Genomic DNA, 25,690 nt, shown 5'->3' with positions numbered 1-25,690 from the left:
AATCAGTAATACAGATCACCTGGTCAGGACTCGGCGATCTCCGCGGAGCAGGCCGGTGTGCCCAACAACGACTTAATGCTGAGATGGTGGGCGGATAGACCTGTCACCTCACAACCGAGGAACGCACTACAGCTAATGATTGCCCATTCGTTCCCATCGTATCGAATTGCTCGCCTGCATTTGTTATTTTGTGACAAGTGTCATTGTACACCCGATGGTCCTGTGCATCAGCTACGTGGTCAGCTGCCCGCCACTAAGTCCCTGTGTGCATACAGACGAGCATGTGTCCAAGTCTGCTTTTCTTACCCCACCAAAAGGGCTGTTGTGGCTGCAGCCGGCCAAGCAAGCCGTTTTCAAGCCTTCGACAGGGTTTACATCAAAACCGAAAACGGCAATACACCAAGGCTGTTTTCTCTTTTCCCCAAGAGCTTCAGAAATTGTCCAAACCGGCTGGCAATGCAGAGAGTTTTGGGCCAGCTAGCTCCATCGCGCAATAGTAGTCTCTAATACTCTTCAACAGTTTGCCTTTCAGCTGACGTTGATACCAAAAGTGGGATTTAATGACGGCGCCAGGTCGAATAGATGCCTTACAAAGCCGCCAGAGCAGCATCTAGTATTACTCGTTCAATTTGATATAACCCCCCATTGTATTACTGCTTGATTTGGTCTCATCAGATTATTCCTCGTGACTAGATAAAATAAAGTAGTAGATGTTGTTCTGTTTAAATTCCAACTCGTGAGCTGCTCTGTGCTGCATAACCCTTACCCCAGATCGGCGCTAGCTAACCCTAAGCACCATTCAGGGACTCACCTTCGACCAAAGCGACGAGGCCGCAATAATGTACGTTGGCCCCGCAACCCCATTTTGGTGGAGAATTTGACTCATATCGCCTGCGAATAATACATAGGGCTGTCTCATACTTTTGCGCCCAACCTAGCAAGCTAGATTGGCTCACCTGGGGCCCTCGCCCCACATAAGGTAAAGGGTAATGATCTTTCGATACGTCGATGGATAACTTGGGTTAGTCAGCCTGCATAAAGCCATCAGATCATCTAGCAGGAACTGATCAGCTGGCAGGTATGTGTTTCCTCATCACCGTCCTCATATGATGTGAAAATTCTCAACACACAAGATCGTCAAAGCCATGTCGACAGGTTTTGAAGCGCTCGGCGCGGCAAGCGCTGTTCTGCAAGTAATTTCGTTCGCACGAGACTTAATAGTCACCTGTAAAGGTATCTACGATGGAAAGCTGACGTCTGAAGAAAATCTCGAACGCCACGCCCAGCAAATGTCGGATGCCGTTGATCGAGTCCAGATTCGTTGCGAAGTGATGGCAAAGCTGCACCCACAGGTCAACAACAACGAGCTTCAAGCCATTGCCAAAGCTTGCAAGGAATCTGCGCAAGAGCTGAAAAAGGAGGCTCGATTCGTGACTGGTTTATGCGACAAACGTAATCTACTGCATGCTATTCATGCTACGCTGAGAGGAGCCAGGCATCGGAAGAAGATTGAGCTTCTGGAACTCTCGCTGTCGAGGTATACGCAGGAAATGGAAACCGAGATAATGTCGCATTTATGGTGAGTCTCCGTCAGTGATAGCTGTCCTCGAGTTAATCAATGATTATTATAGTTCGCGGAGCTATGCAATCACATTACAGCAAGAAGAAGGGTTTCACCACCTTGCAGCCGATACTCAACGCCTCGTGAGACAACTCGCACGTGGTCACACTAGACTTGAAGATCTCATCAAAGAGGGCAGTACTCAGATGCGGGATACATTGGCCCATGAAGCGGCTAAAATTGAGCAATCCGTCAACCTACACACGACAACCCAAGCCCTCGCATTCAGTACTGCTGCAGAATCAAGGAAAGCATGCGATATCTTTTTGCGAAGCCTCAAGACCTCCAACATGAATCAGCGATATAACGATGTTCTGGACTCGAGGGAGGCGACATTCAAGCGGATATTCTCGTCTTATGAACCTATGGAAACTACCGACAACGAGTCTGAAATGTCTGGATCATCTGACACAGCGAGATACCCCACCTGGATGAGTGACAGGGACGAGGTTCATGGGTCTTGGGCTTCTTTCACTGAATGGTTGCAATCAGACGGTAAACTATTTTACATTCAAGGCAAGCCAGGATCTGGAAAAAGCACCCTTATCAAATTTATTCTGGATCATGAAAGAACCAAAGAGCTGCTCCAACGTTGGAGTTCAGATGTCATGATCGTGCATCATTTTATCTGGAAAATTGGATCCCATGAACAGAACAGCATCAAAGGTCTCTTATGCTCATTGCTGTACCAAAAGCTGCGAAACAAACGGGATTTGATCCAGCATACACTATGCCGCTTCACACATCTTTCCTCACACACCGAGTATAGTGACTGGTCTATCAAAGATTTGGATGCTGTTTTGCAATATGTCTCCAACAAGAATGTTAGACATCTGTGCATTTTCATCGATGGCCTCGATGAAATTCGAAATGAAGACGGCTATCGCAAGCTAATTCAGTCGATTGAGGGTATCTTGAATCTTCCCAATGTCAAGTTATGTATTGCTACCCGACCAGAGGTCCAGATCATGAGGTGGCTTGAGGTCATGAACCCACCTGGAATCCTACTTGAAGACCTAACGAGACCTGACATGCGCATCTTTGTACGCGAAAAGCTCAAACCTTTGCTTTCAGGTCAATGCATTTCATTCAGCACTTACGAAAAGCTAACAGAACGGCTCGTTGACAAAGCCCAAGGGGTGTTTTTGTGGCTCCAAATCGCAACTCGAAGTCTCATTGAAGGGATCGAGAATGATGATTCAGATGATCTTCTCTTTGCTCGTCTGGATCAACTTCCTGCAGATCTTGAGAGGCTATATATCGATATGTGGCGAAGGCTAAACGAGAATAACTCCGTGTATCGAGAAACAGCTGCAAGATATTTCCGCTACGCTCTCCAGCAGACGACGGTTTTCACGATGTACTACTGGAACAATTATCGTTGTGACGGCAGCTTAACGGATTTGCCCACATTATTTCAAGTCGCATGTGCTGAAAACATCGAAACACAACAAACTATTCTCAGAAGCTCAGACAGGATGGGCCTTGCGCGAATTCGACAGTTATGCGATGAGACAAAACGCTCTATACTCACACGTTGCGCAGGGCTCTTACAGATTGAGCCACAATCAGTCCAGCCCTTTACCACGGATGATTTCACATCCGAAGATGTACGCAACACCGTCGATCCGGCATTGAGCCGCATATCATTTATCCATCGCACGGCCCACGACTTCTTGAGAGACACGGAAGCTGGCCGAAGTATCCTAGGATGGGGGTCCCTGTCCGAAACAGTCATGCATACCCGCCTTTTTAACGGTTTACTCTGTCTTCTTGTTACCTGTAACACCCATTGGGGGATTATAACAAAAGCCGACAGCATCTTCGACAAGATCATCAAATTATCAGAACTCGAAGGAAGTAGGGGACTAGAAGTCGCTATTAACATGCTTGATATCATGAAGCCCCTTTACGACAAGCAGCTGATCCGATCCAATGAGTATCCGTGGGATCCTCAAGTTCCATTCTTGAGTAACTTGATAGGGTATTCTCAATTCGATGAATTCGTTATATCGAGCCTCACAAGGGAAGCTTCAACTCGCTTGGCTACCGATATCTTGCGCAATGGGTGGATCCCCGATCAACCCATTGGAGATAGGGTGCCATCAACGAGACTTGTCAACGCATTGCTTTCATTAGGTGCTGACCCACACAATTATGGCGTTAACCATAGTATCCATTGTTATGAGACCCCCTTCGCGAGAAAAGGAACAGCTCTCACCAATCTCCTTCTGGCATTTCTCTCTTGTAGAGCATATTGTCCTGTTCAAAGCGGCAGTGACGATGATTCTACTAAGAATGGCTGGGAATCGCACAACGAGCGCCTTTGTGAGATTATAAAAGTGGGAACAAGTATGGCAAAGGTTTGCCAGGACTTGAATGCGACAGTTCTACTGGTTGGGGGCTTCCAGCAAGATGAGATGGGAATACCTTCCTCAGTGTCGAATCTAGAGAAACCTATCATGGGTTTCGGCAACATTTGCGTTCTATATGAGGTAAGCCTGCAGTTTCTACTGTTGTACCTCTTATCCGGGCCTACCAGCGGCCTCGCCCAGACAATCTTGAGAGGCCCGGATGCTCAGGAGCTCTATTCAAGACTTCAAAATCCGTCAGCAAAAATACGCTTCATTTTGACCATGGAAACAGCATCGGGATTGTTGCGTGAAAGAGTGAGGACTCTAAAATGTCACCGAATTCCATCACGGTCGCCTGACTTTGCGCCAAGGATTGCGCAATACTATCGTGAAGCTGGCATAACAGGCATTCCTAAGAAAGACCGGGTATTGAGCAACAGTGAGACCGATCTTGAGATTGTTACTAAACTTATCAAACACCCAGATGCGGAAGAAATTGAGTATGAGACTGCGGTCCTTGCTTTAATTGATGAACAACTGGGATTCTGTACCTTGGAACAAGCTGGCATCTCTCCTCCCATCCGATTTTTTGAATCATTATGCGACACCCATCGGCGTCTTTTTCCTGTGACATTCCGAAGGCTCGAGCTCTGCGCCTCTAATGTGGATGATAGCGAGGGATCAGCTTATGAGAGCACGAGCTGAGTTAGGGCGCCTCCAAAAAAAACGATCAAGCTACTGAACATCATGAAGGCGGCGCAAAGCTAAGTGGGCCACTATCACGATGCAAAATGCTAAGATGCTACCTCTCGCATGTACGGATGGACAGCCAAGATCAAATGAGCACTTGATTTTCTTTCTAAAGGAGCGGCAAGAGTCGGTCTCTTGTACTCATGTTCAGTCTGCCGATCGTCTAGGCAACAGGATGCCGCCTGCTACACCCCTTTTATCCGGCTCACTTTCGGTGAAAGTGGAAATTCGCGGTCTTTCATTGGCTCACACCCCTAATCAAGCATGTAGAGCAGAAATGCGCCGCATTTCCACTTCTGCACCAATCAGAATCTCCATTTTCTTACCCCGAATTTCCCCTCTGGAAATGCGCCGCATTTCCATTTAGGCCTGTAAACCGAGAACGCGAAATGCGCCGCGTTTCTTCCACGAACGCCCGTGCCAACCATGTAGACGACCGCGCTCTTAAACTTTACAGCATGTAGTAATTTCGGTTGCGTCGATTAGGAGGAAGGAAGCAGCAATCAAGCTCTCTCTTTATTCTTGGCTAAATGTGGCTTCCTAGAGGATATCTGATACTCTTGCTGCCTTCTCAACTTTATCAATATGACAGGTCTCGCGACGTACACTGATGCTATTGTCACATTGCGGCCGAGTCAGCTCCAAAAGCTCGAGAGTCTCGGCTTGTACTACAATTCGCCAGAGCCAGCAATAATTTGCGTCGAATGCGGCTTCGCAATTAACCCTGCACGCGCGCCGCGTCACCAGGCGACAAGCATCATATAACTAAGTCTGCCCGCCGTGGTTTGAAGCCACTAATCTATTCTCTCAATCTTCCAAACCCAGAGACACTTCCACTGCGATCAAACGGCTCGCCGCCACACCCATTCCTTACGGTATATAAGGGTTCGGCCTGTAAACATTGTGGTCTTCGCTCTATCAGCGAAAAAGTCTTACTAGCCCATGTCAAATCAAAGCACAGCAAAGACACCAAGCTCGCAGCTCGACAACAGACGCGACACTGGCTGAGTGATCACATCCAGCAAGGCTTGTCATTTCAGAGCTGGTCGGCGAACGATATCCGAAGGTCATGGATTATCACCGACAATAACCCTAGCCGTGGCTCTCTACCTTGTAGTACTCTCTTACAAGCTTGTCCAGACGCCGTTAAGCTGCTGGCCCAAAAGCTCTTTGCTGATGAGTGTGCAAGATTAGGGGGTGTAGAAGGAGGCCGTACGAGACGATATGACAGCGCAGCACCGGTATCTATCGCCTTACAGACGAATTGGATGCGGCGTACTGGCTGGGAAACGATGTTCCAAGATACACGTCGTAATATCCTTGTTGCGCTTACGGAGTTACCTAATTGTAGGACCAACCAGCCTATGCCCCTGGGTATCCAGGGAGAAGAAGTAATCTATAGCCTAGCGCGAGACGAACGAAAATTGGCATCGATGATGGTAGCGCTTGATCGCCTCCTCGACCAATGCGGCGAGACCGTTCGGAGGACCGATGTATGCCTGAGAAGATGGCTTCGTTCCAGGTTCCCAGACCGCCCCTACAAAGCGCCCTTCGAGCTGGTGGCAAAGCCGTCTTCTGAGAAGGTCTACCGGAAGGAACTAAAGCGCTTTATCTGCTTCTGGCTTCGACTGTCCCGACTATTACCGACAACTATGCGGGCAATTACAGGGCGAGGGTTGAACAGACATCAGTTTAGAGCTCTTCGTGAGCTCTGGGTGGATGGTGTCCGGCAGTCTGAGGAGCCTGCTGATATGGACCGTACAGATAACCAGGATGGAGGGCAGAGTATGAATGATCATGAGAGTGGAGATGATGGGGGTGAAGAAGAGGAGAATGATGATGATGATTATGGTGATGAAGAGGATGAAGGCGAGGACGAAAGTGAATGTGAGGAGAGTGATGGACACGATACATCGGAATATGACAGCCAGAGTAGTGTGGCTATAGAAGCAGATGATCTCTCTGACGCCGAGTCGACTTCCGCTTGGTCTTTGGACAACCAGGAGCAACTCTCCCAAGACCCCGCGGCCGACGTCTTACTGCGCTTTTGTTACTTTGCTATCGCCGAGGACTTTGAAGGTGGGCTCGCGAGCTCGACGATGCTAGTGTACTTCAGTGCTGTACGCGGGCTGTCAACCCCTAACGGCAACGAATACCTCCAGCCTCACCGGTTCACCCCTGTCCTAGCGAGACTTATATACTGTTCTCGGTTGGTCTTTCTCGAAGCCGTGCTGCCTCATTTCTCACGTATCTACGGTGGTATTGCACGCCCACCGCGTCACGGGCTGCTGCGAAGGCTCAATGCGGCCCGGCGCGAGTACATGTGTGATGGCACGTTATCGCCCATGGGCGAATTCTTGAGTCTCTTGTCTTACGGCAACGCTCTTCGACGGTCTCAAGGGTCCAATTTCCGATTCCATTGGAGCGATGACGGCGAGGTACTGTCCTGGAATGGCAACCAACGACTTTCGATGGTGGACTTTCGTGGCCTGGCTTGTAAAGTGCTGCGCTCAGTCACAGCATCGTGTTCCCGTTTGATGTATGATTGGGAGCCTACTCACCTCGATTTGTCGCTGATTCGAGATAATCTATCAACGACAACACCGGGCTACTCCTTCGTATCCGATCCCGTCAATCAGCTAACAGATGCCTACCCCGAGTTACTACTGAGAGCATGCATATCCCCGGTCGACGGTCTGCTCCAAGAACAGGGTCAAAACCAGAGTACCTGGGATGCCAAAGCCGCTCGCGCATATTTGGAAGCCCACGATGATCACTTGAAGGGACTAATGGTGCTTTGTAACTTTGACGGCGGCCAGTGCGCACGGATCAGCGCTGACTTCAATTCAAGTAAGTCAAGTTTGGGGGTCCAACTTGATTACTTGAAATAAAATCGTCCATGAACTTACTTAACTTGAATTGAATTGATATACTTGAAATGAAGGTGCTGACCTGAGGCTCCAATAAAGCTATTAAGCCTCCCCTCCCTCCCAACCCACCAAGTCCCCACCAAAGCTAACCACCTCACCCATAGTGATCGCTTGATGGCGTAGCCAGTTTCGTAGACACTGCATCTCCTCTATTATCTCGGGGCTTATGCTGTGCCTTTGCGAGCTTACCGTTAACTTGGTGACACTGAACGTCCGCTCAGGGTCAACAGACATGGCAGGAATTGCCAGGATGTCGAGGGCAAACTTGCTCAGGCGTGGGTATTCTTCTTGATGATCCTTCCACCACAGGACGGGGTTCAAGTTCTCTCGCCGCACTGGCCCTTGCCTCATGTAAACGCCAAGTTCGTCTTCTTCCTCCATCATGCACCGATCGCAGCTCTGCATCCACTGGTCAAATTGACTGGGCTCGTCTTGTCGCACCGCTTTTCCTGTCACCGTCCTCGATGTCTCGGGCTGCTCCTCACGTGGATAGTGCTGTTCAAAGAATTCCCGGACACTGTTTTTAGCGTCTCGTAGCCACACTAGTTGCTCGTCGCTGGTCCAGTTCGCCTCAAGCCAAGACACGTTCCAGCGTGGGTGAAGAATAACGGCAGCCGGATAAAGTGGCGATTGGCCTAGTAGGCTGTAATACTCATCGAGCTTTGACCAACAGTTCTTAATAGAGATCTGGACGCATCGTCGGTGATCATCATCAAGATTCTCATCTTGCAAAACTACATCAGTGTATTCCTCTCGAGCGTGCTGTGGCAAGTGTTTCTCTCGTCCGCGGCCCTGCTCAATTCGTTGAGCGCTAGATCCTGAGAAACCGTTAGTCAAAGAAGCTTGAAGAGAACGAAGACGAATTAGGGAGTCGTACTTTTGGTTGCCGAGACCCTGAAATTTCTCAGCTCACTGATGCAACTATCAGGTGACGAGAATATCAGGTTTTGTTCCTCGAAGAAATTGAGCAAGTACTCCATTCCAATCATTACTTCCCACAAGGCGCCGTGGCGTCCTTCTTTGGCCCAACCCTGGCACCTCATGGTGATCTCATGGAGCGGTTTGAGTAGACTCTGTATCTCCGCCAACAGAAGCCAGTCCTGTGGTGAAAGCTGATCTTGGACAGGCACCCGCTGTCGGGGCTCTGACGTCTTCGTTTCGAGATATGCAATGAAATGGTCAATATGCTCTCGCTTTCGAATGGCACGCTGGATCATCAGAAAGGTTGAATTCCATCTAGTTTCATTATTTTGCATCAGCTCGAGGTCGATGGCAGCTCGCTCCTCTTCAAAGAGTTGATAGCCGTCTTCGTCGTTCTGGTCACAAGCCAGAGATTTCATCAGCTCTCTCCCTTGCGGGGAAGCCCTGACGAACCGGACGATGTTATGCAGCTTGCCCACCGCTCCCCGTTTCCGCCAGAGCCGAAGCTCACGCTCTTCAACTTGGAAAGCCGCCTCGGTGAAGGCTTCTCGCTCAAACGAGTCAGGATCTTCTCCCCAGAGAAAGGCTCGAGCTGCAAGGTTAAGAATGTGCCCAAAGCATCTTGTTCGATGATTTCTAATATCTTCTTCCGCCATTGCAGGATAATAGTTGACGATAGAGGCTCGCCAAGCATGTATCATTGGATGAGGCGTTATCGCAGACACCCGCGCCAGTCCTATCTCGTATCCCATACTCGCCCAAGATATCATATATTGTCGCTGCTTGGTTGTCTCCGGAATGAGATCCCCATACACGGCGCAGAGCAAGGAGTCGCGATTGGACTTGATAGGAGGCGTCGAGATAGTGGGCGTGGAGGCCAAGGAAAGCATACCGGTTTGGAGAAGTCCATAGGTCAAAGCTAAAGCTAATCCTTGTGACCGCCTTCTGCAATTGACTTGATATTACTCCCTTCTTTACCTCGAATAATTTCCGCATAGTATCACGCACTGACTGCCGACTCCACGGTACCTCTTTTGCTAATAATGCATCGTGTAAAATCGAGCATTCGGCGCAAGTACGGATTCGATGGCGCCGTGAATGGAAGATTGGCAGTAACGATCCAGCCGACCGTCAACTCCTTCGCTTTATTGACATTCGATCTTGCAGTAGGAGACTCCAAGCAACGCCGCTTCGAGGGTGGGTGAATGTCAGCGCGAGACGAATACGAATCTTCATCCGCATTGTCATCCGCCTCGGTGATCATATGAGACCTACATCCCGTAAGACAATGGAGAAGTAATAAAGATCAGGCTCGTATAGATATCATTTACCTTCGGAGGTGCTCAATTGGCGATGTTGTATTTGTGGCGACGAATAATGAGCTCTTGCCTCGTTCATCACATTTCGAGCATACCCAGTAGGTCTGCAATGTCCGTAAATCAGGACTGACTTCTGTAAGAAAGAAGCCATGGGCTTGGATCCAGCTCCTTCGACCTTTGCGATTCTTATTGGCAATGTATTCTTCTGGTATATATTTCTTGCAGCCGATCTGGACAGTTGGGAGGTCGGCGAGGGTCGTTCTTCCAGCTTCAGTCTTGATGGACGCAGCGTCAAGCTGCTGCTTGAGTGATTTGCGCTGGCCACTAATTCCCAGAATTGATTCTAATGACTGTTGTTGTGCTGCCATAGCGGGTTACCGGCGAATCGCGAAATACAGATGCTTCTCATCAGGGAGCGACGTTAATTCTGAACCAGGTGTTTCCACCACGCGAGCGAACACAAAACACGTAGTCGCGCCACCCCTGCCGCGTTCCTGGGTTCCATTGGTGTAATCAACTGGGGCACCACACTCAATTGATTACCCTATGCCTGGGACTCCGAACAGCCTCAACATTCACAGGGCTGTCACATAGGAACATCCATAAAATCTAGTATTTCAAGTAAATCAAGTTTGAAGCATTATGAACTTGCTTACTTGAAATAAACTGGGTCATCGACTTACTTGACTTACTTGAAATACTTGACTTGATACTTGAATTGAGGTCAGCGCTGAATCGCCGGGCAGGTCGCATTCTTGATACCAATTAGCAAGGTGATATTAGCCTGAACTAATAATAAACGGCGGGATCGATTAACCTTCTGCATTAATCGCCTTGATCACAGTAATCTATTCGCAATTTCCAGGCTAGACTTTCTTTAGTATCCGTTTCCTTTCTAAGCTTGTAACAACTATTCCGGGCTTAATCATACCCATTATAAAGCCGGTCTTATCAAAATTCCACATATCATCTAATTGGATACCATATTTTGCAACTGTATTCTCTATGAGGCAAAACCAGTTATGCTTAATAGTTGGATCTTTGTATTTAGCTCTCTGATAGTTATATCTCTGAAATCGATGTGTCTTAAGCTCTGGTTGCTGTTAGATAAAGTTATGAACCTAGCGTATGCCAATGGGTGATGTATTGCGGTCGGTAAGTAGAGAATTAGCTATTTTTTCTATAAATTCGCGGCGCGGGGGAAATCCTCGCGAATCTAGGTCAAGGACGAATTGAACTATTATCTGCTCCTTAAGATCAGATAGATTCCGTGATTTAGTGGTAATATCATGTTTTGATTGAATTCCCTGCCGGCGGCGATTTAAGGTATGGTAATTGACTTGATATATAGTTGCGGCCTTCCGGCTACTTAATTTTGGGTCATTTTGGAGAGCCTGGAGGGCAAGAAGGATCCTAGCCTCATATAAAGACTGTGACATGTTGGGTAGTTGAGAATTATCTGATTAAATAGTGATAATGTAAGGTGAGGGATTTTTGGGACACTCGCTTATCAAACACGTTAACTAGTATAACGTCGACGATAAGCGGGTGTTACAGATAAGCGAGTGTTACAAAAATCCCTCATACACCTCACTTTCTATCTGATCAATTAATTCTCAACCACCCAATATGCCACAATTAAATGAAGAGGCTAGAGTTCTTCTTGCTCTTCAGGCGCTCCAAACTAACCCTAAATTAAAGCTCCGACGAGCTGCAGAGATATATGAAGTTGGCCCTATGAAGCTATGGCGCCGACGCAAAGGCATACTCTCTATACATAATACTATCCCGAAGTCGCGGAAACTATCTGATCTAGAGGAACAGATCATAGTTCAGTATATTCTCGACCTCGATCCTCGAGGATTTCCTCCCCGGCATCGTAGTGTTGAAGAAATGGCCAATGGACTGCTTGCTGATCGCGATGCATCACCAGTTGGCAAGCGCTGGGCTATCAATTTCGTCAAGCGGCAACCAGACCTCAAGACGCGTTTTCAGCGGAGATATGACTATCAAAGGGCTAGATGTGAAGATCCGACTACTATTTGCAATTGGTTCAGGCTCGTACAGAATACAATCGCAAAGTATGGTATCCGATCAGATGATATCTATAACTTTGATGAGACCGGCTTTATGATGGGCATGATTGGAAGCGGTATAGTTATTACAGGCGCAGAGAGGCGTGGAAAGCCTAAATCTGTGCAGCCTGGAAATCGGGAATGGGTTACAGTTATCCAGGCGATTAATGCGGAAGGCTGGGCAATTGATCCATTTATCGTGGTTGCAGGCCAATATCACCTTGCCAATTGGTACCGAGAAAGCAACCTCCCGGGCGATTGGGCTATCACCACGACCCAAAATGGCTGGACAGATAATGAGACGGGTCTCGAGTGGCTAAAGCACTTTGACCGATGTACAGCCAATCGATCAGTTGGTTCCTATCGTCTTCTGATCCTTGATGGTCACGAAAGTCACCACTCGACCAACTTTGAGATATATTGTGAGGAGCATAATATTATTACGCTTTGTATGCCGCCTCATTCATCTCATCTACTTCAGCCTCTTGACGTCGGGTGCTTTGGGCCGCTGAAAAAGGCATATGGTCGAGAAATTGAGCATCTAATCAGAAGCTCTATAACACATATTTCCAAGACTGAGTTCTTCCCGGCCTTTTATGCCGCTTTTCAGGCTACTATGACCGAGAAGAATATTAAGGGAGGTTTTAAGGGAGCTGGCCTTGTCCCTTTTGATCCAGAAAGTGTAGTCTCAAAGCTTGATGTGCAGCTACGGACTCCAACACCTGCTGAGGAGGAAGCAGGCCAGGCACAACCTTGGACTTCAAAGACCCCGAAGACAATTATTGAGGCTGAATTGCAGTCTGAATACCTTGAAAGACGAGTTAGAAGGCATCAAAGCAGCTCTCCAGAGTCAATTTTAGAAGCACTAAAGTCTCTTTCAAAAGGAACGAAGGCAGTTATACATGAGATGGCTTTAATGAGGGCTGAGATTCAAGATCTTCGACAGGCGAATGAGATACTTAGCCGACGGCGCAGAGAAAAAAGAACCCGCCTACGGAATAGAGGGAAGATGACAGTAGAGGAAGGTCGGGATTTAACTGATCAGATAGATATAGATATGCAGGTAGTGGCCGAATTGTCGAAAAGTGGTGGTCAGGGAAGGTCGATGCGACTTGGGGTTCGGCGCTGTGGGAGATGCGGCAAGGCCGGGCATAATGCAAGGACCTGTCAAGAGGGTATTGAGGCCTCTGCAGAAGAGAATAGCAATTAGAATTAAACGATTAGATACTTTATTGTGTTTTTATTGCGATTTTTATTTTTAAGATGAAGACTTTTGTAACACTCGCTTATCTGTAACACCCGCTTATCGTCTACGTTAAAGATTATAATTTGCGCAATATCGTAGCGTCGATCCTAAATCGCATCCACGCCACCAAACTGGCTGCACCGAGCGACATAGACCCGGCGTAGTACATTGCTGGCCTAAAGGCCATTATGCCACCCTCAATACCACCATATCTACCTAACATATATCCAGCAATAGGACCGCCCATGAGATAACCCCCTGCCCAGCCTGTAACAATCATACCCATAGCGATAGGCATTTTGTGGCTTCCAAAGACGCTACCTACAACCGTAGGCATGACAGCAAAAAAACCTCCACTTGCGACACCATTCCATATGGCGAAGATAGCGAGTGGTACCAGAGTGTTGCTGAAAGGCCACAAAACCAGCATACTGATCCCAGTCAGTAGCAATGTGACAAACAGAATGTTGAGCGGACCAAACAAGTCGCAAAGCAACCCAAACCCGATCCTGCCGAGTGCACCGGAGAAGTTGAAGATAGCCACCATAGCTGCTCCCACGGAAGGTTTCAGTTGGATGGATTGGCAGTAGAGCGGGAGGAAGAACGGCGGAACAAATAGTGGAAACGTGGCGATGACTCCTGATAAAAACAGCAGGTCGAATTTTAGACTGGTAAACAATCGCCAGTCAACAAAAGTAGTGCGTTTTGCTGGCGCCCTCTCGCGGATTAGCCACGCTGCTGGGAGACCGCTTCCTAAAGTCAATATACCCACAATTCGGAGGGCCCATGCCGGTCCCAACACGTCGAGTAAACGCTCCATGGCGAGGGAAATGGCTGCTCCACCTAGACCACCAGCTGCGAACACAATGCCATTGGCCAAGCCTCGTTTTCGCTGAAAGTACTGGGCTGGGATAATTGATACAGTCATGAAACACATGCTAGAGACAGGTTAGCACAGTCTGTGGTCACTTTCGAGGGCGACAATACCTCGTCCCAACACCCATGACTACCCCCACTGTGGCGAACAGCGCCCCAACATTGTCAACGGCGAAGGCTGCTAGGATCTCTCCACCACCCAGTAGTGTTACTCCAAGAAAGGCAAGCTTTTGGGCTCCAATACCCGATACGATCCGGGCGTTCGCAACTGCCAGAATGGCAATACAAGCTACCGTCAAGCTGCCGACAAAGCTCAGAGTCGACGCGCCGGAGACACCTTCCTCGACGAGAGCCGTTTGAATAACACCCCAACTATATGTCGTGCCAACAAACCACCAAGTAATTACGGCACAGCCAAACACGGCTATCCAGCCGTAGCCTCCATCAGGTACTGTAGTCTCGTGTACGACAGCTGCATTCGGAACCGCATTGACGGACAGAGATTCTTCGAAATTGTCAACAGTGGTTTGCTCGAGCGGCAGACTGAGTCTCCTAGTGTTGCGCATCTCAATCTGATCGGTCGACATGGCTCGAAGTCCTTCTAGAATAAAGATTGAGTATTCCGCACCTCTAGCAGCAATGTCTGAATCGTAGTTCGGGTCACAAGTTAATTGTGTCGTGTGATGTTGTACAGTGAGAAGAGGGGTCGAAGTGGCGGATAATTAAGACAAGCTGCCGTTGAGTAATCAGCATTGAAATTTAACGGCAGCTAATAGGCGGACGGGTACCCGTCCTTCTAAAACTGTACGGGTCCCGTCCGAGTTACCATATCTGGTATAGCTCACTCCGCTATCGGATTGGAACTATTTCGAGTGGTTTTACTTGAAGCCCATCAACCACTAATTTTACTCAAAGCAAATCGCTGACTTTAACTTGTATAGTCTTGATTTATCCGAGCTATAAGCTCATTATAAACTCTACTAAAGTTAGGACTGAACTACAATACAACTCTCCTCCTGTTCCGTGGCAGCATACAAGGCTTCTTGCTCATCGATATCCCGCTGAGCTATCTTCCACAGCTCGCCCATACCTCTTCTGCTTGTAAACATTCGTCCGTTCTCGGTCTCCTCAACTACTTGTGCTTCAATTCGATCAGCTTCTGCTTTATCCCAGTCTAAGTAAGCCATCATCTCTTCTTTAGTCCATTCTCTCGGACCCGTCGAGGTTTTGCAGCACCTCCCCATCTGCTTATAATCAATACACCAGCTGTAGCTTGCTTTTGGGTATCCCAAAGGTAAGCCCATTGCTTTTCGATACTGGCGATTACCAAGCCAGGCTCCTGGGGGTTAAGCCTTATACCAATCCTCTCTAGACTTGACGTATCTCTGATGGATGGCTCGCGGATCGTCATGCCTCAGATGTGTAGTTGGGTTCGAAGCTAGATCTCTCGAATTTAACTGTGGTGACACCTGCGGTCTACACGTCGATGGCGTAGGTGATGGGTGTCGAGGTTCTGGAGTCGTTATGTGTCGGTCCACCCGCTCTGTTTCGATGGTCAACTGGGATGGCAGATCTTGACAAGTTGATTCATTCTCAAATTCGAAAGTTTCCAAAGTTGTGATTGGTTAGTTGTGATTGGTTGCCACTGTATTTCGCCGAGCGTTTTCATCACTGGTGGCCTTGGTTCCTCAGGGGTCGTAAAGGGTATCCACCCAAAGGTTTTCGAACACACCTGCGGCTGGTCTGAAGATATAACGGGCAATGCTCTTAGTTCCGAGTATCGTAGTGGACACTCCTTTGAGTTCCTTGCGTGACCTAGTATATGATATTTGCTGCATAAAGGAGGGTTTCGTATCGGCCTCGCCTTCTCAATGACTTCAAAACCGCTAAGTTCTCTTCTCACACTAGATAACGGCAAAGACGAATTCGTAGTCACTGGATCGACTCGCTGGCGGGGTTCTAAGAGGGGCCTTTGATTATCTTCCCTAGTCAAGTGCCAATGCGGATGAAAATCTTCGAGTTGTAGAGTCTGCCCTTGAGCTAATAAGCCCTCCAGCTTGTGAGCGCAGGGCAGCCCTTGTGATCGTGAGAAAGAACCAGTACAGGCCGACAAATGAGTAGAGCCTTGATGAAATAGAAGCTTTCGTTGCTGCTGAACCTTTCGCAAAGCTTCATGAGACACCCAACCACGTACTGCACCATAGAGAATACTGGAGAGTTCGATAGGTGTCCTGATCTTCTGCTTGGCTTGGTTTGACTTCAACTCCGCCAGTTGATTGAGTAGTGCATGCTTGATCGATCGCCAAGCTTCGAACAGGTCCAATGTAGATACTTTGAGGTGGCTCTTAAGCAGCCAGTGTATGCCTTCCACCCTTGAAGTAACGACGTTGTCAAAGTGGGGATGTTGATTGACCCACGCCTTCACCAGCTTCTCTTTGTATTGATCAAGCCAGTTTGTCTTGATATATTTGACTTCTTCGATATAATCCGCGATACATTTCTTCTCAAACTCGGACACACGTTCGTGGAAAGTTTGTTCATTTGGTGACTTGATGATCGAATGCCAGTGGCTGTAAAACTCATTCCAAGCCTCGATTCCCGGGTTTTCCCCTTGAGTCTGGCGCGTAAATCTCGGCTGGCAGTAGCGAAGAACTGCCTTGTTAGCATGCCAGAGACATAGCAGCGGCCTTGATGATGGGAAGCAAGTATCGACAGCATTCATACATGCTACGCAGCGATCAGTCAAGATGACTGAGGGATGCCTTATCCTGCGGTTTTCGCACAGCGACTGGAATCGATCTAACGCCCAAAAATAGTCTTCTTCACACTCACCACTCAGGAAAGCAAACGCGACACAGAACGAACGTTGACAAGAGTCGACACCGATCAAGTCCAAAAGGGGCATGCCGTATTTGTTGGTTTTATAGGTACAGTCTAAGATTAAGACATCCGGATATGCCTGTAGATATGCCACTGAATCGGGGTGCGCAAACAGAACAGCTTTGACTTGACCGTCTGGACCGGTTTGGAATTGAATATATTTAATATTTCCTGGGTCTTTTAACCTCACGCCCTGTGCGGGTGCGTACGACACCTAATTCTTCCTTCCCTGAATTTGACCTCTCATCCTCTTCTATCCCTCCCACCTCGATCACATCCTCAACAACATCCACCCCTTCAATTGCTTCATTTGGCTCTGAAATAGTGTCACCATCTGCTAGAGCCTCTGCCAGTGTGATAAATCTCTTATTGGGGTTTGGTATCGCCTTTCTCTTCTTGCCTCTGCTCAACCGGCCAACTTCCTCCTCCAGGCTGGCTATTCTGGTGCTCAAAGAGGCGATCTTGGACTCTTGGACTTCAAACCCTTTTGATATCACAGAATACCGCCTTCTGGTAGAGGGGCTCCTGTTCTTCCCCCAGGTCTCTGATGTGACGGCTGGTCTTTGGCGTATTATCAGAGTCGACTTGCCCGTCTCTGTGGCCGTCTGACCCGGGCGTCGTTTCCTTCTTGTCTGGTTGGATTTCGGCATGTATGAGCGCTTTCCGTCGTGAAATCGGTCAGTTCTCAGTTACTCTCCACCCTGAAAGGATGTTTTTCGTCATACCCACTTCCCTGGCTTTGGCATAGGCCTTGATGAAGTTGACCTTGTCCACGGGCGCAGAATCCGTCAGGCTTGCCAGTTTTTGGAGCTCTTTTCGATATGCAGCCTTGGATACGTTGAAAACACCATTATCCAGTGGCTGTAGGCCATGAGAGCAATGTGCAGGCAGGTAACAGCAATACACGTTATTCAAAAAACACGTGGCCATCCACTCATCCTGGATTTTCAGTCAGCGGTATTTCTGATCGAGAACAGGTAGACACCCACAGATACATGGCTCCCATGGCCATCTAATATGATGAGCCTTGCATCAGACTCATCTGCTGGCTGGGTTTGGGGCAGATAAACCTCTTTGAGCCACTCGACCGCAATATGGTTGTCTGTCCAGCCGTTATCGGACGTGATATAATACCAGTCGGCGATCTTGTTAAACTCATCAATAAACACTGCTTCTGAAGTTCTTTGCCCTTGAAGATAATTCCCGGCTTTAGAAGACGGCCCATCTGCAGTGACGGCTTCGATAAAGCTAGTCCAAGTGCGGGACTGCGAGCCTTTGAAGAAGGCCTTCCTCCTGAGATCGCTACTACCAATTACCAAGGAATCCAAACCTAGATCTGCAATTTATTGGTAAGTCTTGTATCAGAAGTGGTCAGTACTCACCAAATCCAGCCATGATACCGCCCTCGTCAACATTAACCGTGTTCTCAGGCTTGATCCAGCCATATTCGCTCTCCCGGATATCAAAGTACCAATTGACGGCCATTGGGGTAAAAGAATTGAACCTTGAAACTTCCTGGCGTTTTCCTACCTTCGTATCGATCTCTGGATGGCGTTTAATAAATCTGGCTAGCCAGTGTACACCGATAGGCCTTTCCCGGCCCTGCTGTCTCAACAGGGCAGCTACCGTGGCGCGAACTTGACTGTGGGAAGGAGCATAGCCCAAGGCCTCTTGTCGAAGTATCCATGTAACTAATCTAGCCTCTTGGGATTTGTATAACAGCTAGGCAGGTTGGGTGACCTCGGGCTTTGACGGTAGGCCTCTTAATCAGTCAGACAGAGTGGTTTGGGGCATTCCATGCTTCTGGGCGGCCTGGTGCTGCGAGAGGTGATTATCTGTAACATCCAGTATAGCTTCAATGATATCATTCTCTGTATAAGACTGTTGAGGCATTTTCAAGGCGATTAAAGGAAGCTGCTATAGATAAAAGTTTGATGAAATTTTGGGGAGGCTGGATGATGAAGGAGACATTTGAGAAATTTTACACTAGTGTCATGCGACCAAACTGCTTGTGTAAAATACAAATGACTTTGCCAATATGAAACAGCATGAAACTCTCAGTAAGACACAATCTGTTCCATGTAAATAACTTCAATTTTGGCCAAGCACTGTGCAAGTGAAGTTTGACATTTTGTATGGGGAATTCTCTTTTTCGCTGACCGGTAGGTGGGTATGACCGGCAGGTGGGTACTGCATGGTAATCATTGCCAGGAGATCCAGCCCGATTATCGGCAACACACCACTTGCCTCAACCGCAAGGAGTTTTCACAGCGTATCCCAAGCATTGTCATCCAATTCCATCAGTTCATTCTCGCTTAAGGCCTCCACATTCGTATACTCTCGGAACAACGCTATGTTCTCAAACCTCTCAGCCAGGCTCTCCACGCTTGCCTCCGTAGGATCCGTCATGGCAAGATTCAAGTCAGCCATGAACGTGGCCCGAATGCCCTCTGATGGATTGGTTAACTGGTTCTCTTCAAACTGCTCCATCAATCGTCGCGCTTCGCTTGCTGACAAATTGCCTTGCTGCAGTGCCATGGACAGGATGCTCCGACCGATGGCCTCTGCAAAACGATATGCCTGTCGTAGATGTCCGTAGCACTGGATGCAGAAAAGGAGATAGAAGCGCCAAGTAGGGCTCTTTTTATCGCCGAGGATAGCGTTTGCGATATGTACTAGAGCTGTGTGCCATAGCATTGTATAAGTTGAAGATGCGTAATTCTTGCGGTATATTACTACGAGGCGCTTGAGTTGGTTTGTTGACGCTATATAAGCAGCATCGGGTGAGCTTCTCTTGCAAGGAAATGTCTTAAGTCGTAGTGGCTTCTGAGATTTCCTCGCTCGAGCCGTGAAAGGGTGCCAAATACTAAGAATCGCTACATGAAGCCAGATGCTTCATCCAAGTTAGAAGCCTCTCGTAAAAGTTTCCGCCCCAGGAGCAGAGTGTTCTAACTTACTGAAATATCAAAACATGATGTGGGCTGTGTTCTGAACGCATCATGGACAGCGGTAGAGTCTCAGCCCAAGCTATGAGCTCACGATACTTGTATTCGGCAAATGCAAGTGTAATATGTCCGCTTAGATCCTCACGCGGAATGGGCTGGTCGCGGTAGTATCGCAAAGTCACTTCGTGGATGATTCGCCAGAAACGGCAAAGAACTGAAAATGTGTCACCCATATAAGCTGACCGCAGAGTTTGCTGAACCGGCTCAGAGCTATCATCAAGTTTATGATGCAACGTATTTCCCGGTATTGGCAAAGTAGGGGGGTATTCTGGGTATGAAACACCGGGCTGCTGGTAGAACAGCGAAACGAGACTAAAGATGTTAATAGGCTGGGTGATTGACGCTGGATCTTGAAAGATCAACCTACACAATCCAATTGAAGCTGCCCCAGGCAGCATGGGATATCGCGCTTTGTAGTTCAGGACTTTCCTCTCGTGTCTTGGGGATTGTAACGGTGGGATCGACTCCAAACAGACCCAGACGTGCTCCCATGGAGTTAGCTTCCGAAATGTACGTCAAGACATAATGGTTTTTTCCGTCGCCCATATATGCCAAGCTCAGCAATTGTGTCCCAGCGAGAGCCAAAAAAGAATCTTTTGGCTTCTCTTCTGACCAACGTGTTTCCGCCTCTTCGCAAAACTGCAACGTATATTCCTTAACGGTAGGGTCGAGCGCACTATAAATCTGCTATTATGTTTCTGTCAGCGAGCTAGATGAGTTGCCCAGCGCCTCCCAATGCACTTACACAACCCCAGTACATGAGGGCACTGAGGAGCAATCGACTGCAGTACCTCGTTTCGCAATTTATCAGATCATTCACAAATAGATCTGGGTCGAAGGTACCCAGCAGAGGGTGGTCCGTCTGCAAATACAACAATATAACCTTGGCAGCCAGATCGGAAGGGATGGGCACGGTAGTCCAGAAACTTATATTCAGTTTCTGTAGTCGCTCGTCACAAGGACCTGGGACCAGTGCCGAACGTTGTGTAGGGTGATGTACCGGAAACGGGTTCGATTCGGGGTTAGTTGGCAGGCCAAAGGTCTCGCTGTCAGTGTTTGATATACGGCCAGTGCTAAGGACAGCCCTACTGAGCGTCAGCTCAAATTGAATACCCTGGGAGGAGGGGGCGGCAACTGGACAGCGAGATGCTGAACGTTAGGAACTGCTTTAAAATGATTCAACTGACTTCAAGATGCTAGATTCAAAGGGCTGGAGTGGCGGAAATGGCAACGAATACCTTGCCATAAGCTCAGAATCCAGACCAAGATATCGAGTAGCCGCAGCAGGCCAATGCTGGCCAGAATCGTGTCGTGTTGGGCCTATTCGAGGCTGAAGTATTGAGAAAGCAGTGTCAAGATCGCTGTGGCTTCGTATAATTTGTAGGATGTCGATGGCCAAGTTCTCGGGGCCGGTTTTCATAATGTCAAATAATTCCAGAATTTGCTCTGTTTCTTTGCTCTGGCCCTGGCTACGATTTTCAGAGTAGGCACATGGGTCTTGTTCTCCTCTTCGTCGGCAAGCTTCGCATTGAGGCCGTCTTCCGTCGCACTGATATTCAGTGTTAGAGGACAAAGTAAAGGGTAAAGTCTGTGATGAGGGACATTACACGAATCTTCCTCTTGCGACATGCGTTGCAGGCTAGTTGAGTTCCAATCCGTTGCCGTTTAAGTAGCTCGTCACTCGAGGATCGAGGAGTGGAAGAGGTACCAGAAGGATGAGAATCGGGCGACTTGCCTTCTGTATCGGGGATAGGCAGTAGCTGACGGTATCTTTTCGACATTATTGAGGGTTCAAATACCGGCCGGGGGTTGACCATAGGCGAGGAATCAGAAAGCTTTCGATTGCGACAGGTTGATAGGGCAGTGTGATTATGTGATCCAAATAGGTAAAGTACGTTCATGCTTTTTAAACGTAGACACACCCTGAAGAAACATCATTACCAGCGAGAACGAAATTTTTGAAATACCAGCCACTTGCATAATATGAGCTATATGACAAACGGTGTGGCGTAAGACCATTCTGAAGGTGTCAGCATAAACTTTCCGGATCAGATCACACCCGGCCAAAGCCGATGGCGCCAAAGTCACCCCAGTCAAAATACTAACCAGATGCTGGTATTCGCTCGAAGCTACGCCTCACCCTAAATCCACATTTCTGATGTCATGCTTTTCGGTAAGCTAGAGCAGGTGATATTAAGGAATCGCTAATAATCATGGCGATGGCGAATAATATCACACTAAATCCCAAAGATTAGCCCCGGATATATCTAATCAGAGGAATAACATACGCATGTTACGTCATGATCACAATCATTCCTCTGTACTTTTGACGTCCAACTTGAATGCAAATCCATAGACTCGATTGCCCTAGGCAAATATTATAGCAGTTCGTGCATTATTTCGTCTCCAATACGATCCTCTGCAAGCAGCTCAGTAGGACGTTGAGGTGGAATGCTCCGGAAGGACACTGCAATGCGCTCTGATGTATGAATGAATGAATGAATTTATTCCGCCCGGGAGGATACGCCTCATAGGGCCCACAACGTTAAATCTCATTACATTCTTTTCCGACTTCTTGTCCTGAGACCCTCAAACCTCACCAATCCCTACTCTTCATCACATTTCCCAGCCTCGCTTGTCCCTGCGACAGGCCTGCTTGAAGGCCAACTTCTCCAAGTGTTCAGCGTCCCATCTTCAGCGGCTGAAGCCTGGTCTGTCTACCAGAGGCTGTACTATGTTAGTTCTTATTATCTTGTTTGGTTTGTTAGTATGTTTTTCATGGTTGTGTAGCATCCAAACGGCCTGTGCATATCGCAAACTTGATCGCTGCTCGCACCGCTCTAAAGTTCGGGCTCCACCTGTGCCCGTCCTCTGCTGTCTTGCCTCCGAGGAAGAACGAGAGATTGCCCATCATTTCCCGATCGACAATTCGCATGTGTTCTCGTTGCTCGTCCCACCGTGGACATCGGAAGAGGAAATGGTCCACAGTTTCTTCTTCCTGGCCACAGTCGCATGTGTCCGTCTCTACTGCGCCTATCCTGTGTAAATACCTGTTGACTCGTGCCATTCCCGTTCGTAGTTGCACCAGGATGTCAGATTCGCGTCTCTTCAGGGCGTCATATAGTATGCGCGTGTGCTTGCCGGGTAACGCCTTGTCAAGCTGCTTTGAATAGCTGCCTACGCCCTCGGGTATCATGCGCTGTCGACGTTGTGCTAGTAGTATTCTCAGTCGGGTCGATCGAGCCTGATGCGGCGGTTTCGTTGCTTTACATCCGCTATCTGTTGTCTTTCGTGCTTCGGTCTTTGCTTTTACTCCCAGTGTGAAAGACTCGTTTGTAGACGATACCCAGCGCATTTTAATGGTGTTGCCACCCTTTTCCAGTCGTCTCGCATGTCTGTAGATCTCCCGGATGACGCCTTGCCCTGACTGCTGTCGGGGTTTCGCAATCGCTTGTAGCGCCGATCGATTTCGTGTCGCAACGATGATATCTCGATGTTGGAGTCCATCAGGCATGCACCTTAGGACCACGCTCTGATGTATCACCATAGCTGCCATTATTATTCCGACATGGGCTAATCCCTTTGAGCCCATTTTGCTTAGTCAGAAGGTTAGTACGTGTGGGCGGCCAATACATGGGCACCTAGGTGCCCAAATAAAATAGCGCACCAGGTGCCCAAATTATGCCAGCAATCGTCGCCCCGATTGGCCAGCGACGGGTCTAAGGTTGTAATGCTGTTTTCTAATATTTTCAAAGCACAAGCCAACTAGTTACCGTTTGACAACAATACAAAGTTCTGCCTTATCCTCCGCTGCATATAAGGTTTCTTGCTCTATATTATCCATTTCTGCTTTTCGCCATATTTCTGTCATGCCTCTTCTTTTGTTTGCTAGAGGATTCTTTCCCATCTCCTTAACAACTTGGGCTTCGATGCGTTCATCCTCCGCCTTACTCCAATCCAAATACGCCATCATCTCTTCTTTCGTCCATTCTCTTGATCCTGTTGACGTGATACAGCGCTTGGACATCTGTTTGTAGTCCAGACACCACTCGTAGCTCTGCTTGTCGTACCTGAGTGGAAGCCCCATCGCCCTGCGATATTGCTGATTTGTTTTGATGCTGCCAGCCGGCTGCGCCGCATACCACGCGCTTCTTGCAGCGACATATCTTCCATATATGGCTTCTGGCGAGTCATACCTCAGTAGTGGTTGCGAAGGAAGGTTGCGCGAATCGGATGGTTCGTGATTCAGATATTCTTTGCCAGAAGGGCCTGGCACAGTTCCAACGGGACAGTCTGGGACGTCAGAATGTTGAGGAGCTGTAAGCGAAACTTGTACAGTATGTGAAGACTGGGCAAGTGGGGTGTGTGCAGTAGCGGGAGAGCGTGCAGTAGCTTCCGCAATACATTCTAGCACTGGCATGCCTTCAACTAATGAGGGCCCTTGGCTCACTGAAATCGCCTCAATTGGGTCAGCCGGACTTGGGACTGCGACCGGGGTTACGTCCGGCTGCGGAATTGACTTCGAGGCCGGCGCTTCCTGAATGAGCAAATCCTGGAACCTCAGAGGACACGCTCGTGAGGACCTCGCGTGACCAACAGCATGACATCTGCTACATGTGCTGGGCGCTTTCTTGCCAGGCTGAGAGATCTCAAATCCAGAGGGTTCTCGTTTGGTGCTCGTCGCAGGTTGACCTCTCACCCTGATAATGCCCTGCTGCGGGGCTCGACGTGGCTCTAGTATGGGCCGGGGCCGATCCGCGCCTCGCTTTAAGTTCCAGTGAGGATGAAAATGATCAAGCAAAAGGCTGCGCTGTTCCTCCTCGAGTCTCTTCAAGGTGTGAGAACACGGTAGCCCATGTGAGGAGGTGAAAGACTGACTGCAGGGAGCTTGGGGAGATGCCAAAGCTAACTTCCGTTGTTCTTGCACTTTGCGCAGGGCCTGGTGGGAAACCCAACCCTGGACAGCCTCGAACATTCCTCCAGAGATATCCAAAGGTATCCATATCTGTTGAGAGGCTCGTATGTGATTCAGTTCCTTCAGTTGGTTGGTGACCGCATGGCGCATGGCCTGCCAAGAATCGAAGAGGTCGAATATGGAGGTCTTGATGTATGATTTGATTAGGGAGTGAATTCCTTCGGCCCTAGATGGCAATTATTAGCTTTCCGACCTCTATATCTGACCCTGGATAGCTACCTCGAGGTGGCCACATTACCAAAATGCAGGTATTTATCCACCCATGCTTTAATGATTCTCTCTTTGTGCGGCTCGAGCCAGTACAATTTGATGTACCCAACGGCCCGGGGGTATCTTTTGGCGTACTTGAGCTCGAACTTGGCTAGGCGCTCTCTGAATATCTCTTCTGTTGGCGAATCCACAATAGTGTGCCAAAAACCATAGAATTCGTCCCATTTTTCGTCCTCTACCCGGCCGCTTGTGTCGGCACTTTTCAGCACAAAGTCCGGTTGACAATACTGCAGGATTGCCTTATTAACATGCCAGAGGCAAAGCAGGGCCTTGGAGGAAGGGAACCAGGTTGCAGTTGCATTTATTGCAGCGAGACATCGGTCAGTTAAGACTACAGAAGGGAGCTCATGATGGTAGAGTGATTTGAGATGATGAAGTGCCCATGAATAGTCTTCTTCTGATTCACCGGACAGAAATGCAAATGCGATGCAGAAGGAACGCTGACAAGAGTCAACTCCGACCATGTCA

General features: G+C 48.4%; 4 protein-coding genes across 12 annotated transcripts; 1 reads left to right on the top strand and 3 right to left on the bottom strand.

The window, feature by feature from the left end:
• Nucleotides 1–1,094: 1,094 nt before the first annotated feature.
• On the top strand, nucleotides 1,095–5,132 carry FOXG_16056 (uncharacterized protein). 8 transcript variants are annotated; one of them, XM_018396136.1, is made up of 5 exons: nucleotides 1,095–1,193; nucleotides 1,264–1,579; nucleotides 1,632–4,116; nucleotides 4,460–4,680; nucleotides 4,729–5,132. In XM_018396136.1, exons 2-4 carry the CDS (start codon nucleotides 1,290–1,292, stop codon nucleotides 4,499–4,501), a joined length of 2,817 nt encoding a protein of 938 aa, XP_018256436.1. In that variant the 5' UTR covers nucleotides 1,095–1,193; nucleotides 1,264–1,289; the 3' UTR covers nucleotides 4,502–4,680; nucleotides 4,729–5,132. The 8 variants fall into 8 exon arrangements, with proteins under 8 accessions (XP_018256436.1, XP_018256438.1, XP_018256435.1 ...); XM_018396138.1 differs by having other exon boundaries at nucleotides 4,268–4,680; XM_018396135.1 differs by having other exon boundaries at nucleotides 4,460–5,132.
• Nucleotides 5,133–7,613: 2,481 nt separating this feature from the next.
• Nucleotides 7,614–10,267, bottom strand: FOXG_16055 (uncharacterized protein). The gene is made up of 3 exons (XM_018396130.1): nucleotides 9,908–10,267; nucleotides 8,533–9,847; nucleotides 7,614–8,473 (listed from the first exon to the last, which is right to left on the bottom strand). The coding sequence occupies exons 2-3, from the start codon at nucleotides 9,464–9,466 to the stop codon at nucleotides 7,698–7,700; spliced, it is 1,710 nt and encodes a 569-aa protein (XP_018256430.1). The 5' UTR covers nucleotides 9,467–9,847; nucleotides 9,908–10,267; the 3' UTR covers nucleotides 7,614–7,697.
• A 3,025-nt stretch (nucleotides 10,268–13,292) lies between these two features.
• FOXG_16054 (uncharacterized protein) lies at nucleotides 13,293–14,679 on the bottom strand (the record flags this gene model as incomplete). Its single annotated transcript, XM_018396129.1, has 2 exons — nucleotides 13,293–14,154; nucleotides 14,204–14,679. The coding sequence occupies 2 exons, from the start codon at nucleotides 14,677–14,679 to the stop codon at nucleotides 13,293–13,295; spliced, it is 1,338 nt and encodes a 445-aa protein (XP_018256429.1).
• A 4,470-nt stretch (nucleotides 14,680–19,149) lies between these two features.
• FOXG_22216 (uncharacterized protein) lies at nucleotides 19,150–21,913 on the bottom strand. Of its 2 annotated transcripts, XM_018402614.1 has the most exons (6): nucleotides 21,585–21,913; nucleotides 21,165–21,526; nucleotides 20,723–21,062; nucleotides 20,345–20,664; nucleotides 19,930–20,289; nucleotides 19,150–19,865 (listed from the first exon to the last, which is right to left on the bottom strand). In XM_018402614.1, the coding sequence occupies exons 1-6, from the start codon at nucleotides 21,876–21,878 to the stop codon at nucleotides 19,238–19,240; spliced, it is 2,304 nt and encodes a 767-aa protein (XP_018256427.1). In that variant the 5' UTR covers nucleotides 21,879–21,913; the 3' UTR covers nucleotides 19,150–19,237. The 2 variants fall into 2 exon arrangements, with proteins under 2 accessions (XP_018256427.1, XP_018256428.1); XM_018402615.1 differs by having other exon boundaries at nucleotides 19,150–20,289.
• Nucleotides 21,914–25,690: the final 3,777 nt, after the last annotated feature.

This window comes from Fusarium oxysporum, genomic scaffold (assembly GCF_000149955.1).
Source record: "Fusarium oxysporum f. sp. lycopersici 4287 supercont2.30 genomic scaffold, whole genome shotgun sequence".
Lineage (NCBI taxonomy): Eukaryota > Fungi > Ascomycota > Sordariomycetes > Hypocreales > Nectriaceae > Fusarium > Fusarium oxysporum.
The sequence above is the reverse complement of the archived record's forward strand: the minus strand, read 5'-3'. Positions and strand labels throughout refer to the sequence as shown.

What these genes read in the sequence shown, in the direction of transcription:
- FOXG_22216 (XM_018402614.1), bottom strand. Translation starts at nt 21,878, where the DNA reads ATGAACGTACTTTACCTATTTGGATCACATAATCACACTGCCCTATCA. An exon ending in GTCGCAAGAGGAAGATTCGT is followed by an intron (nt 21,527 to 21,584) that starts GTAATGTCCCTC and finishes ACTGAATATCAG; the next exon opens with TGCGACGGAAGACGGCCTCA. An exon ending in CCCTCATGTACTGGGGTTGT is followed by an intron (nt 20,665 to 20,722) that starts GTAAGTGCATTG and finishes GAAACATAATAG; the next exon opens with CAGATTTATAGTGCGCTCGA.
- FOXG_16055 (XM_018396130.1), bottom strand. Translation starts at nt 9,466, where the DNA reads ATGCTTTCCTTGGCCTCCACGCCCACTATCTCGACGCCTCCTATCAAG. An exon ending in CAGGGTCTCGGCAACCAAAA is followed by an intron (nt 8,474 to 8,532) that starts GTACGACTCCCT and finishes ACGGTTTCTCAG; the next exon opens with GATCTAGCGCTCAACGAATT.
- FOXG_16056 (XM_018396132.1), top strand. Translation starts at nt 1,146, where the DNA reads ATGTCGACAGGTTTTGAAGCGCTCGGCGCGGCAAGCGCTGTTCTGCAA. An exon ending in GAGATAATGTCGCATTTATG is followed by an intron (nt 1,580 to 1,631) that starts GTGAGTCTCCGT and finishes TGATTATTATAG; the next exon opens with TTCGCGGAGCTATGCAATCA. An exon ending in ACATTTGCGTTCTATATGAG is followed by an intron (nt 4,117 to 4,459) that starts GTAAGCCTGCAG and finishes TCAAACACCCAG; the next exon opens with ATGCGGAAGAAATTGAGTAT.